Source organism: Panthera uncia, chromosome F2 (genome assembly GCF_023721935.1).
Source record: "Panthera uncia isolate 11264 chromosome F2, Puncia_PCG_1.0, whole genome shotgun sequence".
Lineage (NCBI taxonomy): Eukaryota > Metazoa > Chordata > Mammalia > Carnivora > Felidae > Panthera > Panthera uncia.
The window spans coordinates 37,424,777-37,442,748 of NC_064812.1; the positions used below are offsets into that span (position 1 = coordinate 37,424,777).

At 35.8% G+C, this 17,972-nt stretch overlaps 1 protein-coding gene across 6 annotated transcripts in view; it reads right to left on the reverse strand.

The window, feature by feature from the left end:
• The window catches only part of VPS13B (vacuolar protein sorting 13 homolog B), an 805,502-nt gene that overhangs the window by 275,898 nt on the left and 511,632 nt on the right, over positions 1–17,972 (reverse strand). For 4 of the 6 annotated variants that reach the window (XM_049633567.1, XM_049633568.1, XM_049633569.1 and 1 more), the window contains exons 31-32: positions 16,065–16,268; positions 1,634–1,760 (exon numbers count right to left, since the gene is read on the reverse strand). In XM_049633567.1, the coding sequence (XP_049489524.1) occupies positions 1,634–1,760; positions 16,065–16,268 (331 nt within the window). Of the gene's footprint in view, positions 1–1,633; positions 1,761–5,529; positions 5,735–16,064; positions 16,269–17,972 lie in introns of those variants that run through there. The other 2 variants (XM_049633571.1, XM_049633572.1) reach the window with 2 other exon arrangements.

Consider the following 17,972-nt stretch of genomic DNA (forward strand, 5'->3'; position numbering starts at 1 on the left):
CTTAACTGATGCTGTTCTGCATAACTTGAGTCATCTGAACATTCATTGTTGGAAAGCCATTCAGGAAAGGAAGAAAGAAGTGAAAAGCAATCCAGAAGCTTCACTTAATAAGGAGAAGTTCTGCCTCTTGTCATGAAGTGAATGTGGACAATGTTCGAATGCTTGGAAACGTCCACCGAACCTTATCCTTATTAGTGTCATCCAAGGGAATGGACTTAAAGGAGACTTATGACCGGTCCAAATGCAAACTACAGAGCTTAGAGTAGATTTTAATACAGCCATAAAGAACAGCAAGTCGGGAATGAATATTCCTTTTTTTGGGTTAAATAACTTTTACTCCCACAAGTTCCCTGCTTTTACTAATTATAGGTAGAAATTTTATTCCTCAAGTAATGATGAAAAGAAATAAATTCATGTACTTTAAATCAACTGTGTTACTAAATAAGATATTTGTAGACCTATTTAATTTTTATACATTTTTTTGTGGATAAGAAAAGATACTATACCTAACCTAGCTTTCCCTACAGGGCAATTATAAACATCAAATAAACAACATCTATAAAAATATTATTTTTAAAAACTCAGAAAATGAATGTGAGGTTTTATTAGCTTAGATTAATATATTTAATCTTTACTTAATTTTTCTGAACTTTTCATAACTGCCTCTAACTGTGAATGATCGAAGAGTTTAGGTTTTTAGCATAACATAAATTTCTGTGAAGAATACTTTTTAAATTATGATGGACCACATTATTCTTATATTTCTATTCTAAGCATAGAGGCAGTATACCATAGTGATCAGACTTGAAATCTGGATCCACCAGTAACTGGCTAGTAACATTGGTTAAGTTACCTAATCTCTTTTGATCTTAGTTTCTGGATCCATAAAATACAAATACTAGTAGGGGCACCTGGGTGGCTCAGTCGCTTAAGCATCCAACTTCGGCTCAGGTGATGATTTCACGGTTCGTGAGTTCGAGTCCAGCTCGGAGCCTGGAGCCTGCTTTGGATTCTGTGTCTCCCTCTCTCTCTGACCCTACCCCACTCACGCTCTCTCTCTCAAAAACAAATAAACATTAACTAAAAATATGGATACTAGTAATATCTATTTCACAAGGATGTTGTGAAGACTAAGGTAATCCATGTACAATTTTCCATGTGAAGTAATCCATGAGAACACTGTCAACGTTGTTGCTTTCAGCGGAAAGCAGGAGGAGGTTGTAGAGGTCAGGGTCAGGAGTGTATGGTTTGGAGTCAGACCAGTTGGGTTCATACCATGCATGCTCTGCTACTTACTACTTGTGAAAATATGGACAAGTTATTTGAGTCAGCCTCTCTAGGCTTCAGTTCCCTCATCTATAAAATGAGGATAGAAGGAGTTAACTGGATTATTATGAGGACTGAATGTAGTTATAAATCCTCAGAATTATTATGAGGATTTGATGTAGTTATGAATAACTACATGAAAAGCAATAACTAAACAGCACTAGAAAGTACTCAATAATTTCTGGTTATAGTAACTTAATAATAAGCAATTTGACATCCTGTACACTAAAACTAAGAAAATCCCTAACTTACAAAGAGAAGCTACTCCATTACATACACTGAAATAAAACCTAAATAAAATTCTAACCTCAGTGTGCATATTTTCTGGAGAAATTATTTTGGTGAAAATGATAGCAGGTGCTCCAGTTATTCGGACAGAAAAATCTGTTAAAATGGGCGTTAAAATTGCTCTTCTTTCTTGATGCCGCCGTATGCTAAAAGACAAAGTAAAAAATGATTAGCCATTTCATTTTTTTTCAGGGATATTTTTCATTAAAGTTATACAAGTCTTTGCACTGCAAACATGTATGGTAAAATTACATTATTATTTTGAGAGTGCTTAGTTGTAAGTTTTACAGTCACAGTTTTACAACTTTAATTCTTTACCTCATATTGATAAAAGATAGAAAAAAATTATTGAGAAATTTGGATGCAATTAATTTCATTAGTCCTATCCTTTCAACAAATAAATTTGTTTTTAATTCCTTTTGTTCTTGCAAATAACTTAGTATGTATTGTTATCAATAATAACCTTACTATTTGGTGATAATTTTTAGTTTCCTATTTTTAGTATTTCTGACCTTCTGGTTGACAACTGCCACCATTCCAACCTTATGAGGTTCACAAGTATATCCTCTTAATCTCTGAATGACCTCCTTTTTTCAAGTTCTAAGAACTAAGTTCATGGATTATTACTGTATATACAGTTCATGAAACAGCTTTTGTGACTTTGATACTGAATGCTTCTTCACAATAACCATCTGTGGGAAGTAAAAACTATTACTAACCCCGTATTACCTATGAGGAAATGAGGATCAGAGGCTAGGCTAAGGCCACCTAGTGGAAACCAGAGTTACACAACAGGGCCTGATAGTGGAGCAGCATTTGGCCTCTATTTTAATTCTTCTTTACACATTCTCACCTGTGATCAGTTACTTAGCACAAAATTTCTACTCTTCTACCTACATTAAATTGCTAATAATTTCAAAGGAGTACTACATACATGGTAGAAGATGAAACTGGAAAACACTGAGAAACTAAAGCTTATGCTAGTACAGTTCTTCAAGTCTACAGTCCATTTTCTAAGTTTTCTTTTTATGAAATATATATGTGTGTGCATATATATATATATATGCATATGCTTGCGCGCGCGCGCGCGCGCACACACACACACACACACACACACACACAGTTCTACGTTTTACCAGCAAGCTGTATCTCAAAAGTTCTTTGGAACCATTAAATTAATATTCCTTATAAATATGTCTCTGTTATTCACTTATAAAGTGATAAAGCTGAGATCAGAGAACTAGCATAAATTATCTCATGACAAATCTCATATAACCCTCAAGTCTTTCTATATCCTTTTCTACCAGAGTAGTCTAGAAAATAGAAAGTTCTAGTATCATTTGTTCAATTTTGCAATGGGCAGAGTTTTACATGGTGTCTGCCAAAAAAGAAAATTGGATCATCCGGTTTTGTGACACATAAGTATTGGATTTCAAGAAAGTCAATTTTAAAGAATTAGGAGTTCTGCTGAATGGAGGGTAATAGGAAGAAATATTAAAATCTGTGAATACAGAGGAAAGGTTGTGATCCTGAGAGACACCATAATTAGAGCTTAATAGCTCAAGTTCCATAAAATGGCCAATGTGAGAAACATGTAACATCTGATGTGCTCTCATAAGGGAGTGTTTAAATATATGATGTATTAAAAATACCTTAAAATGGAAAAGATGGCAGGGAACCAAATAAGAGCAAATATTAACTAAAACACCCAATGGGAAAAAGGAGTACTTATACAGATCATATTTTTCCCCATCATGTGATGAATTAAATCAGTAACACAACATATGAAAGACCTATGACCTTAAAATATAAAAAAAGAAAAATCAGTAAGTCAACAGTCCTTTATTATAAAACTATAACTTTTCTGTTAACATAATGTTAACTTTAATTTTGTGTTATTTCTTGTTTTTGAGGTAATGATACATATTTTTTAAGTCATTAAAAATTTGTATAGATTGAAATACTTCAAAAGAAATAACTACTGAAAAAATAATTAAGAGAATTAAATTCTGCCAATATTTTACTAGATAAGTGCACAGGATTTACAATAACAAAAGGGGGGGGGGAGCCTGGGTAGCTCAGTCGGTTGGGTGTCCAACTTTGGCTCAGGTCATGATCTCACGGTTTGTAGGTTTGAGCCTGCACTGGGCTCTGTGCCTAGAACTTGGAGCATGGAGCCTGCTTCGGATTCTGTGTGTGTGTGTGTCTCTCTCTCTGCCTCTCCCCAACTCTCTCAAAAATAAATAAACTTAAAAAAATAAAATAAATAAAATAACAAAAAAGGCAAGTGAAACTCAAATTATTAACTGACATTGTTATTGACTTCAGGGTTTTAGCCACTCTAACTAAATCAAGAGAATAGATTATTAATTTCTCTTTTTTTTTACTATTCCTTTCCCCTATACTCATCTGTTTTGTTTCTTAAATATACGGAAAAGGGAAAGAAAAAAGAGAGGGAGGTAAACCGTAAGAGACTCTTAACTGTACAGAACAGACTGGGAGATGGGTGGGGACACGGCCTAACAGGTGATGGACAGTAAGGAGGGCACTTGTGATGAGCTCTGGGTGTTATATGTAAGTGATTAATCACTAAATTCTACTCCTGAAACTAATATTACACCATATGTTAACTAAAATTTAAATAAAAACTTGAAATAGATAAAAAATATTTACTATTTAAGTATAGTTGACATCCAATATTATATTAGTTTCAGATGTAGCAGGGAACAGATTTTTTTTTTTCCCATGGCCATATAGAGGCAACAGGCTAATCCTTACATCCCAAATAGGGAAAGGTTTTTTTCAATTTTTAATTTATTTTTTAAATGTACATCCAAGTTAGTTAGCATATGGTGCAACAATAATTTCAGGAGTAGATTCCTTAATGCCCCTTACCCACTTAGTCCCTCCTTCCTCCCATAACCCTTCCAGTAACCCTCTGTTCTCCATATTTAAGAGTCTCTTATGTTTGTCTCCCTCCCTGTTTTTATATTATTTTTGCTTCCCTTCCCTTATGTTCATCTGTTTTGTATCTTAAAATCCTCATATAAAATATCATGTGACTTCACTCATAGGGAAAGGTTTTTAAATGAGCTGTCTACCTAGATCTGGGGCCCTTAAAGGTTTGACAAAGCATTTTCTATCAGAAATAGAGAAGAATGAGAAAATATGACTATATTGGCAAGAGAGCTTGTTAAAAAAACAGAGATCTCCCCAGAAGATGAAAAATAATGGGAAATCCCTCATGTGTGTTTGGTAGCTGTAATTTATATTACTGTACTGGTTTAGGAATACCCATTCTGAATTATTTATATAAAACTGGAATCAGACTTTTCATAACCCTGGGACATCTGTCACAAATAGATGCATGTAAAACCTGTCTGGAAAACATGCCCTCAAATAGACAAAAAGGATTCTCAGGGACAAAGACCACTACAGACAAGCTCCTGAACAGATTATTTTATATACCTCCACCCACAAATTATTCTTTATTAGCAAGAGGAAAATTCAACCCCATTATCAAATTCATTACCAAGAACTTCTGATAATGAAATCACCATATGAACAATTCAATAAATTTGTATTGTTTAAAAAATAATAAATAAACAAATAAATAAGTAAGTAAATAAATAAATAAATGCTTAAAACTATTAAATACATACTGGATAGAATAAAATTGAGGAGTAAAAAACCAAGGTATTATCAAGAGTGAAAATAGATTTGAAAAACAAATACTACTTCCAGAAATGAAAAATACAGTCACTAAAATGAAATATACAGTAGATGTGGCAAATAACATTTTACACGTAGCTCAAGAAAAATTAATAAACTAGAATACAGATTTGAGAAATTTCCAGGAAATGTACTAACTTAAATTTTAAAATGGCAAGTTTAAAAGAAAAGAGACATGGAGGGGTAGGTCCAACATATTTAATTGGTATTCCAAAAAGAGAGAATAGAAAGTAAGGAAAAGAGACAACAGCAAAGAGTTAATAGCGGAGAATTCTTCAGAACTGATGATATATAAGAAACCACAGATTCAGGAAGCACAATGAGTCCTGGTTCAGATAAATACAATAAAATCCACCATCAGACATCTCTTGGTGAAACAGGTGATCACCTATTATGAAAAAAAGATAGCAAACAGAGAAAACAGATTATCTATAGCATGCTAGGGAATATGAGGTTAGGAGAGGTGTAGAAGAAATATTTCTCTAGTATACTAAAACAGTGATTTAATGTATTTCTACACTGCCCATAAAAAACAAGGAAATGGAATAGTGATTTCCACCTGTTATCTAACATACAGGATTAAACCCGTGGAAATATATTAAACCCTGTGTGAGGGTAAAAACAATTGGGCAATTATAAAGTGCTAAACAAGTAACAGTAAAGTAATCATCTAAGTTAACAAAAGCTATTCAGTCAATCTCTGGGAAGAGATTATAAATATGGAAAAGCATCATTCTCTGAAATTGTCAGTACACAAGATGGCATAAGTATATGCCACATGCATACATGAAAATATATGTTTAGGAAGGCTATGGTCATTTTTCCCGGCTCAGCCAATTTATCCTAAGGTTCTTCTGCCCATCTTCCATTCATTCTTGACTAATTCTGTGGGAAATAGTACTGCAATTTAAGAGCCCCATTTCAAAAATTGTATATTATGAAAAACCATAAGTAGGAAATATGGTGTTGATGTTTCCAAAATATTCCACTAAAAAGAATAAAAAGTTCTAGATGGTCTATGTGTTCAGTGAACAGTTTTTTTATTCAACATGAAGACTTTCTTGGTATGGCATTACAGCTGAGCTTTGGACAAATGATGCCTGACCAGAAGATACTTAAGTCTTGTTCTGCTAATCAACTGAGATAATCCCTTATAGTGGATATTCTTCAATATAAAAAATAATCACAGACATTTATCCTAAAAATATGATAACTGGAAAACTATTTGTTATCAGTTGGTTAACTGTACTTGTAGAGATTCCTCTTATTTTTAGATAGAGAGTTCTTCAGGATAATTTGAGTTCTACAGTAACTTTAAAAACAAAATATATAATAAAGAGTTTAAACCCTATTTTGGTGTTTTGGGTTTTTTCCCCAAGAGGAACACTATCCAGTGACTTTCTAATGCAATAAAGATAAAATCCAAACTGCCACTGATGTATAAAACCATTCATAATGTAGTCTCTTCCCTACCCCAAACTTTACCTATTATTCCTTTCCTCTCAGCTAGTCATGATCCTTAAGTGTGCAACACTGATTCCCAATCACAGGTGTCTGCTCTGCCAGAACACTTGACACAAGCAGTCCACAGTTATTTGCATGGATAGCTCATTTTTGCCATTAGGTATTAGATTAGGCCTTCCCCGAGCCCTAATGTAAATAAATTTCCCAGGGGCCTTCATCCTAGTATACTGCCATATCATTCTCTTGGCATCTATGGCTGTGTGAAATTTTGAGAACATGGACTGAGAGTCCACTATTATGCCAGGCCCTCTGCTAGGTGCTGGGAATATAATGGCAGAGTTGGATGCGAGCAGCTCAGGTTAGCCGAAAAAATAATTAAAAATAATCATAAGGTAGGAGAAGTAAAATGGTAAGGAAAAAACAGACAGGTGTCAAAACTTTCAGTCGGGGACCTAATTAACTTGTAAAGACATATAAAATATCTGAATAATGCTTCCAAGAACTACAACCCAAAATGAGGATATTTTTTAAGGGACATTTAAATAAAATGCTAGTAAAATTTTATTTTGGCAAAATTAAATGTTACAATGTTCTCATTCCCTAAAAACCAAACCAAAAACACAAAAATTACCTGCATCCAAACAAACAAATCAAAACTATGGTTAATATATTTGTGATTGAGATCACAAGTTTATTGAGGTCACATTTATTTCAGCTTCTAAAAGAAGGTCTTATGAGCATATGTATATTGAAATATCAACAATTCACTTTTACTGAGATGTTCAATTGTCAGTCAGTAGCTCTGGTTAGTTTCCAGTTGTTTGTATCTATAGTGTGGAACTCTTGCATCTAATTCTACTTGATAGCTCTTTTTCCAAGGAAAAACTTCAAAATAAAACTTCATGGAGGAGGGAAAGTCAGGGGGACTGCTGGAAGTTTCTCAAAGAAAAGGACATCTGAAATTGAGGATATAAATGGGAATCCACCAAGGGAAAAATGATTGGGGAATTTGTTATTTTATTGCATTTTTAAAGCTTTAATACTATGTACTGATGTACCACATGGAGTTTTCACAGAATAATACTGGATAATGTATGAAAGTTATGTGTTATACATATACTTCTTAAGAAAATGTTTATTTCGGGGGGGGGGTGTGTGTGGAGCGTGCATGAGTGGTAGAGGGACAGAGAGAAACGAGAGAGAGAATCCCAAGCTGGCTCTATGCAGTCAGTACAGGGCCCGAAGTAGGGCTTGATCCTATAAAGCATGAGATCATGACCTAAGTCGAAATCAAGAGTTGGACACTCAACCAACTGAGCCACCCAGGTGCCCCTGTTCATATACTTTTAAGTAAATGTTGATGTAATCTTGTTTGGATCCTTCTCTTATTAAACAAAATGTTGAAGGAGGGAAATCTGAATATTTAAGGCTTTGGATCAGGGAATTATTACTTATATTCATATATGCAACAATTATGATGTTGGGAGCTTTAACATGACCACAAATTAATTGACATTACAGAGAGTTTTAAAATTTTATGATCTACTATTATGATGATTATATTCAATTTAAATATTTTCTGATTACCAACTCGTCTGTCAGTAACTATGATAAGAAACAAAGAATGAGACTGGCCAAGACAGATCTGTCCTTTTATCTCCATGCTACCCTCTCAGCTTGCCAAGGACATCCTTGGCCAATATGTAAGGAAAAAAGCCACCATTTCCCACCCCCCCGCCCCCTTACACACCTCGAAGCACTAATTCCCATGTAAAATGGTAATAGTGACTAGATGTGTAACCTGCATATGGCAGACATCAGTACGTTATTTGAGTTCTCAGCACTTCATTTCCTCAGGTTATAAAATAAGCGCAGACATAGTAAAAATGGTTGCTGAGAGAAAAAGAAAAAGTGATTAACTAACAATGAACTTCAGCCCAAGTGTAAGGGGTCAGAGTGCTGAGTATAAGAAAAGCAGTTGAGGAAGAGGTAGCAAACCAGGGTTCTATACTTAGCTCTACTTTTAAGTGACACTGCACAAGGCAAGGAACCTACTGAAACTTTCTCTTGTAGTGGTTCTGTTCTGTAACAACTTGCCAAGAATGGTTCAGAGTTTAGAGAGAAAACTACATGAGATTTAGAGGTGTAAATGAAACAAATACTGGCCAATATTCTCTGAAAGTCATGCTTTTTAAAATACAGTCAAATTCAGAGGTGCTGGCAGATTCCAGCTTGTCTTCCCTCTTCTCGGTTCTGTGACTGGCTCTTTTTCCTGACCACTGGCCCTGCAGACTAACAACAACTGCAGGCTTACTCCCAGAAACAGAGGCAATGCTCCCATGGACTTGTCTACCAGCCTCCAGGGGTCCCTCCAGTGGCTGGACATGCCTGGGGACATGTCTCTGATCCACTACCTTTAGATCCTTAATTCACAGCTTCTTCCACAATTGAGTAAGACCTTATTCCTACAATAAATCCCTTATGCTATAATACTTATAACGGTTCTGCTGCCTTGACTGAATCCTAATGTATTCCCTCAGCTGAAAAACTGGGGTGTTAGAAGACCTACACATTTTAAAATGTGATAATTTTTATGTATAAATTCCCTTCTCCCAACATACACATAGAAACACATTTTGACTAAAGACAGAAGCCGAGTAACGTACTCAGAAGGAATGAATGAAAACCATCGTAAAGGTTATTATTTAATATTGGTCAGGGGAGGGGGCAAGTTATTCGTCAGTGAATATTTTTTATATGTTTTGAATTTTACCTGTAATACCTATTGAAAAACAAAAATATAATCACATTAAGGTTCTGTTTATATTTCTATCAAGATTAGTCAGCACTACAAAGTACATCAGGTCTAAAGTTCCTTCTTCATTTGGATCAATATCTCTCAGAAACATTCAGAGCCACCTGATCTGCTAGCTCTACATAATCATCTAATCATTCAATCTTTCATTAATTCACTCAAATCTTTAATATATTCCTATTATGTGCCAAGTATAATATTAAGTACTGGGTATTCAGAAGTGATAAAATATGCCACGTTTTCATACTCCTAGCCTGTTGGTCTACTGCTTTCTTAGTTCAAAATGGCCCCTCTCCACTCCTGTCACCCATACTCTGGAAACAAATTCAGAAGCTGTGTACTCTGAAACCATCCCTGAAAACCTACCCATAGAGTTCATCATTCATTTCTTTAAATGTTCTATTTTGTATCTATGTCAGTATTAGATTTATTGTTTAAGTGTCTGTCACATCTGTTAGCCCAAGATGTCCTATGTACATGGAATGTATTTATTCTGATTTTGATGTGGCTTTTCTGTAATCCTAAACATCCTATATTTACATCTACCAGTGTACTTCACTCACTGCACTCTAATAGGTAATTTAACTATCAACTCTTTGATTGGACACTGAGACCTGTAAGGGATGGACACATATCAGAAATTATTTCATTTTGTTTCTCTAGCGTAAAAGACATTCTATGGCATATAATGGTTGTTCTAAGTCTTAATTTTCAACAGCATGGCAAGACCATTCAATGGGGAATGAAGAGTCTCTTCAACAAATGGTGCTGGGACAACTGTATATGCACATGCAAAAGAAGAAAGTTGAACTTTTATTTTGTACCATAGATAAAAAAAAAAACAAAAACTCCTCAAAATGAATCAACAATCCAGCTATAAGAGCTAAACCCATAAAACACAGAATAAAGCATAGGTATAAATCGCCAAAAAGAATAAAATACCTAAGAATAAACTTAACCAAGGAGGTAAAAGATCTGTATTCTGAAAACTATAAAACACTAATGAAAGAAATTAACGAAGATACAAACAAATGAAAAGATAGTCCAGGGTCATGGATTCGAAGAATGAATATTGTTTTTTTTTTTTTTTAATGTTTATTTATTTTTGACACAGAGAGAGACAGAGCATGAACGGGGGAGGGTCTGAGAGAAAGACACACACACACACACACACACACACACACACACACACACACACAGAATCCGAAACAGGCCGCAGGCTCTGAGTTGTCAGCACAGCGCCCGACGCAGGGCTCGAACTCACAGACCGCAAGATCATGACCTGAGCCAAAGATGGACACCTAACCGACTGAGCCACCCAGGCACCCCGGAAGAATGAATACTGTTAAAATGTGCATACTATCCAAAGAAATCTTTGGATTCAGTGCAATCCCTATCAAAGTACCAACACCATTTTTCACAGAACTACAATAAATAATAAAATTTGTATGGGACCACAAAAGAACCTCAATAGTCAAAGCAATCTTGAGAAAAAAGAACAAATCTGTATGGATCACAATTACAGATTTCAATATGTATTACAAAGCTGTAGTAACCAAATCAGTATGGTGCCAGCACAAAAACAGACACATAGATCAATGGAACAGAGAAAAAAGCTCAGGAATAAACCCATCTACAACAAAGGAGGCAAGAATATACAATGGGGAAAGATAGTCTCTTCAGTAAATGGTGTAGGTAAAAATGAACAGCAACATGCAGAAGAATGAAGTGGACCACTTTCTTACACCATACACAAAAATAAACTCAAAATGGACCTAAGAATTAAATGTGAGACATAAAACCATGAGAAATCCTAGAAAAGAACACAGGCAGTGATCTCTCTGATATTGGCTATAGAAACATTTTTCTAGGTATGTCTCCTAAGGCAAGGGAAATGAAAACAAAATTAAACTATTGGGAGCAGGACGAAATAAAAAGCTTTTGAACAGTGAAGGAAACCATCAACAAAACAAAAAGGCAACCTACTGAATAGAAGGTATTTACAAATGATATATCCAATAAGGGGTTAATATCCAAAATATATAAAGAACTTATATAACTCAACACCCCTCCCCACCAAAAACAAACAAACAAACAAACAAACAAAAAAACAACCTCAAACAATCCACTTAAAAAATGGACAGAGGACCTGAAGGCAGTTTTCCAAAGAAGACTACAGATGGCCAACAGACAGATGAGAAGATGCTCAACATCAGGGAAATGCATATCAAAACTACAATGAGATATCATCTCACACCTGTCACAATGGCTAAAACCAAAAACACAAGGAATAACAAGTATTGGCAAAGATGTAGAGAAAAAGTAACCCTTGTACACTGTTGGTGGGAATGTAAATTGGTACAGCCACTATGGAAAACAGTATGGAGGTCCTCAAAAAATTAAAAATAGAAATACCATATGATCCAGTAATTCCACTACTAGGTATTTACTCAAAGAAAATGAAAACATGAATTTGAAAAAATATATGTTTAATGCAGCATTACTTACAATAGGTAAGATATGGAAGCAACCTAAATGTTTACTGATAGATGAATGGGTAAAGAAGATATACACATAAGTATACACATAATGGACTGTTATGCAGCCATAAAAAGGATGCGATATTGCCATTTGTTTTTTTTAACATATGAAATTTATTGTCAAATTGGTTTCCATACAACACCCAGTGCTCATCCCAAAAGATGCCCTCTTCAATACCCATCACCTACCCTCCCCTCCCTCCCACCCCCCCATCAACCCTCAGTTTGTTCTCAGTGAGATATTGCCATTTGTAACAACATGGACAGACCTAGAGGGTATTTTGCTAAGTGAAATAAGTCAGACTGAGAAAACAAGTATCACATGATTTCACTCACTTGTGGAACCTAAAAAAAAAAAAAAAAGAACAAACAAGTAAAAAGCGGAATCAGACCTATAAATACAGAGGACTGATGGTAGCCAGAGGAAAGGGGGTAAAGGGGATGGACAAAATGGGCGAAGGGAGTGGGAGATACAGATACGTTACATTCAGTTATAAGTCACCAGAATTAAAGGCCCAGCATAGGTAATATAGGCAATGATACTGGAATAGTGTTGTATGGTGACAGACGGTAGCTACACTTGTGGTGAGCACAGCATAACAGACAGAAAAGCTGAATTACTATGTTGTACATCTGCAACTAGTGTAACATTGTGTGTCAACTATAGACAGATTAAAAAAATTTTTAAAACATGGATATAAAATTTCATGACCTTGGATTTGGCAATGGACTCTTAGATCAATTATAAAAATTTGTGCAAAGATCATTATCAAGAAAATGAAAAAATAATTTATAAATTATGTATCAGATAGGGGTATAGCATCTAGAATAAAAAAAGAAATCCCATAAATTATCAACAAAAACCCAAACAACTCAATTTAAAAAAGGGCAAAAGGCTTGAATAAGCATGTTTTCCAAAGAAGATATAAAAATGGTCACAGAGCATATGAAGAACTGCTCAATATCACTGATCATTATGGAAATGCAAATCAAAACCACACCCAAAGGATGGTTATAGTTTAAAAAAAAAAAAAGGAAAATAAGTGGTGGTGAGAATGTGGTGAAACTGGAACCTTGAGCATTGCTGGTGAAAATGTGAAATGGTTCAGCTGCTGTGGAAAATAGTTTCGCAGGTCCCGAAGAAAGTTAAACATAGAATTACCATATAACCCTGAAATTCTATTCCTAGGTATATATCCCTAATATCTGAAAACAGGTAGCGAAACAGGTACTTGTACACAAATGTCCACAGCAATATTATCCATAATAGCTAAAAAGTGGAAACACGCCAAGTGCCCATCAACAGATGAATGGATAAACAAACTCTGGTATTTACATACAGTGGAATATTATCCAATGATAACTAAGAATGAAATACTGACACATGCTACAATGCAGAAAAACTTCCAAAATATTATGTTAAGTGAATAAGCCAGACACAAAAGGTCACATATTGTATGATCCCATTTATATGAAATATCCAGAATACATAAAACCATGGAAACAGAAAGCAGATTGGTGTTTTTCAGGCACCAGGGGGAGGGAGAGAGATGTAGAAGAAAATGCTTAATGGGTAAGGGGTTTTACTTTGGGATGACGAAAATGTTTTAGAACAAGATAGAGGTAGTGGTTATAGACAGTGGTAACGGTTACACAATATTGTGAATACACAAAGTGCCAGTGAATTGTTCATTTTAAATAGTTCATCTTATTATGTGAATTTCAATTCTTTATTTTTTATATGCTCATTTACTTTGAGACAGTGACAGAGTACTAGCGGGGGAGAGGCAGAGCAAGAGAGGGAGACACAGAATCTGAAGCAGGATCCAGGCTCTGAGCTGTCAGCACAGAGCCCGACATGGGGATCGAACTTGTGAGCCGCGAGATCACGATGTCAGCTGAAGTCGGATGCTTAACTGACTGAGCCACCCAGGCGCCTCAATTTCAATTATATTATTAAAACACACACAGGTACACAAACTCTTTACTAAAATGAATTAAAGAATGAATAGGAGAGATACAGCTGAGTTAAGGAGAGACGGTCATAAAGTTTCCTAGGAAAATAACCCCACCTTCTTTGTTGATAGAATTTGCAGTTCTTTTTTAATTTTTTTTTTTTTAATGGTTATTTCTGAGAGAGAGACAGAGCATGAGCAGGGGAGAGGCAGAGACAGAGGGAGACACAGAATTCGAAGCAGGCTCCAGGCTTTGAGTTGTCAGCATAGAGCCTGACATGGGACTCGAATGCGTGAACTGTGAGATCACGACCTGAGCCGAAGTCAGATGTCCAACTGACTGAGCCACCCAAGCGCCCCTAGAATTTGCAGTTCTTAAGATGACCTATAAATTATGTAAGGTGGAATTTCATGGATCTGAAAAATGAGTGAAGCGGAGGAAAGATGGGGCCCTGGCTGATATGTGATGTTAACAGATCAGGACTGGCGCAGTGCATGTGAGGTGTGCACCAGATCCACCACGCAGGACCAACTGCTGGGAGTGTTGGCTGCATCCCTCTCCTGAAATGTACCTTGGTCGGCAGTGGGAGATTTTTCACCCAAATTTACACCCCAAATTTAGGGGGCATATGCTAAGTGATATGTTAAGAGCACACAGAAGGGGAACTTTCTGTGTTCTCATGGAAGCTCAGGGGGAGACTTCCTGGAAAATGTGATGTTTATACTCTGAGGCCTGATGAATGATGGGAGTTAGGCAAGCAAACAGGGTGGGTTAAGAGAGCTCCAGGCGGAGTTCACATACCAAGGCCTATTAGCAAGTGACAAACCTTATTTTCAGGAAGCTGAAAGAAGCTCATTATGAAAAGGGCCACAATGAAATTAGAAAAGAATGTGGGTGCCTGAAGAAGCAGCAGACTGCCACCTGGTATTTGGTTTTAGGCACATTATTTACCTTGGGAGGCCTCAGACTCCTCATGTAGAATTAGAGAAAACAATTCATACCTTATAGCATTACTGTTAAAATTAATTTAAATAAGTTAGCTAAGTGATAAGCATTTTATAAGCAATTATTAAAGTTGTTGCTATTATTAATGCCAAGACGTAGATAAATATAGTTTTGGTAGTATAAGGGCAGAACCCCAAAGCAATCAGCATTGCAAAAGGCATACAAGAAAGTTTACACACAATGTTTTAAAGAAATTCAATCAACAAACCACCATGGTGTGTTATAAGCAACTAATGTTAGTGAATCTTATAAGCAAACACACACACACACACAGACACACACACACACACACCAAACAATATGAAAAGTGAAAAAAATAGTGAATGCTTTTTAAAATCATAAAGACTTTCAGGTTTACAATATAAAAAAAATATTTTTAATGCCTAGTATCTTTGTTCTAGCAAACAATTCTACCTAACTTTCTGATGAGAAACCACGAGTAGTCTTGGTGAGATGGCAACGGCTCTCTACAAATCTTGTAACTCACATTCAGGACTAATTCCTTTAAAAATGTTCTCTGTGAACATAGGTGCTTTTAGTTAAAGTGGACTAAAAAAATAAAGGCAATCCAGAGCTTTCGTTACTTTCCCCCTCTTATCATCATAAACAGAAAGGAGAGACTTAAATAATCTGACCTTGAATACAACGGATTTCAAGGAAAAATGTGAATGTATCCTTAGCCCTGAAGTACAGTCTTTCATCAATAGCAAGCTTTAAAAAAAACAAAATGCTGACACAGTCTTAAATTTGTAATAATTACAGTGCAACAGATTTCCAAGAAAAATCATTAGCTACAATTACAAAATATATTTTATGTTTGTCATGAAATGCAGAAGTGGTACCAAAGCACTTAGGTTGGGCATGCTAAAGATTTTATCACTAACTGTTCTGGTAATGAAATATTAGAAAGTGTAGAAAGTTGCTCAATAATTTCCTACCTGCTGGCCATATTCCACTCAAGGGCTGGATTTTGAGAATTTCTTTCACTCTCTGTTAGCACCCCTCGTGTGCCACTTTCCTTCTCCGGTTTTAGTTGATCCCACTGTGCAGTACCAATATTGATGGACTGCAGATCTATTTGGTATTGTCTATCTTCAATTTCTGATCCAGGATCTCGAAGAATTCCCAAGTTCAAAGCTCTCCTGAAAAGGCAATGAAAAAAAGTGAATAGATAAAATATTCTGTTTATTTTGTTCACTAACATAGTAACATTATCATTTTTTTCTTTTGGATTACTGATGGATTCACTGGGCTATTCAAATCTCTGAGGCAGGTAAGCTGCCACATAGGAGGCCTTGAATGTATACCCCAAAGTTATCATGTCCAGTACTCTACCCTACAATGATTTTTTAATATTGTTCCCAGCACTGTGTTGTTTTCCTAAATACTTTCACATACATGATTTCAATCCTTGAGATGTTGTGGAGACTCTATTATCTCCTTTTTTACTAAAGAGGAAACAATTGAGGTAGAAAGACTTAGCCAAAGGTACTGAGGTAGTATGTAGCAAAACCACAACTTAAAAATCCAGGTTTTCTGACTTAAACCTAGTCTTCTCTCCAATGCTAATAACCTCCCTTCCTCAGGCCTTTGATGTCTTGTTAGGAAAGGTGATAGAGCCTTGTTGATCTTTTGTACTCCCTTACCCTTTGCCCTTGTTTAGGAGACTAAGCTGTTGAGAAGACTATATTGTTTACTGACATAGAGGCACAGTGAGGATAACTGACCCATAAAGAGTTGAAACTTTGATCTTACTAGCCCCAATGTTGTGCAAATGAATAAAATTATCAGTAACATAAAGCTAAATTAGAGGAAGTAAATTGTTAACTTTTTCATGAGGGTTTTAGAACGAAAATAACAAGACAATATGGTGGGCAGGAAAGAACTGGGTTCAGGTTCAGAGGTCAGGTAAACCTGTTTGTGTGAACTTGGGAACTTTTTGGTTTTGTTTTGGTTCACAAATGCTTTAAATGGAGTTATCAAAAGGAAAATAATATATGGCCCTAATGAAAGTTTCAATCAGCACAAAAAGTGAAATAATATAGAGAATAAAAATATTTTTACTAGCACAAATATTGAAAAAATCTATAATCTCAGTTATTAGAAAAAATACAACTAAATTAATTACAGCAATTGAACATTAATGAAATTAATTGGCAGGGGGTGGTGAGAAGGGGAAGCATGGGTTGTGGTGTAAAAACTACAGAAATAGGGTAAGAATCTGATTAAGACTAAAAGTAAGCAGTGTGGAGCAGACCATGCCCAGAGGCTGGTCAAATACAGATGGCAGGTAGAGGACTACTGAGACTCAAGATGGCAGGTGTGTGGGCCAGATGCTAGGGAATGGATATAGCATCGGATGCGCCAGGCAAGGTGAGGGCTGATACTAATGAATTCAAGTGAAGAGAAGAGCTGGGAGAGAACTGGAACTAAATGAGCAGGCAGTTCAGGTAAGGAGATGTCAGAGGGGGTTATAAGAGGGAGATATCAGAGGGGGTTATAAGAGGGAATAGGGAAACAAACAGGCATTGGTCAAGAAACCATAGCAGGAGCCAGAGAAAGAGATGGATGAATTCTCAGGATCCCTAAGGTAAGAGCTGAAGCTGTTTTTTTTGTTTGTTTGTTTTTGTTTTTCCCTTTCTTCTCTTTTCTAAGTTTGAACAATTGCAGTCTAGGAGGACTGGGCATGCAAAGGAAAACAGCCTAAAATTTTACTTGAACCAAATAATTGCATTAGAAATAAAGCCCATAAAATGGACATGAACCTTTTCAATTTGCCCTAATGAAGGCAAAGAAAAAAAAAGAACGAATGAGGGTGCAGATGGGATGGAGTAACATTTAGAATA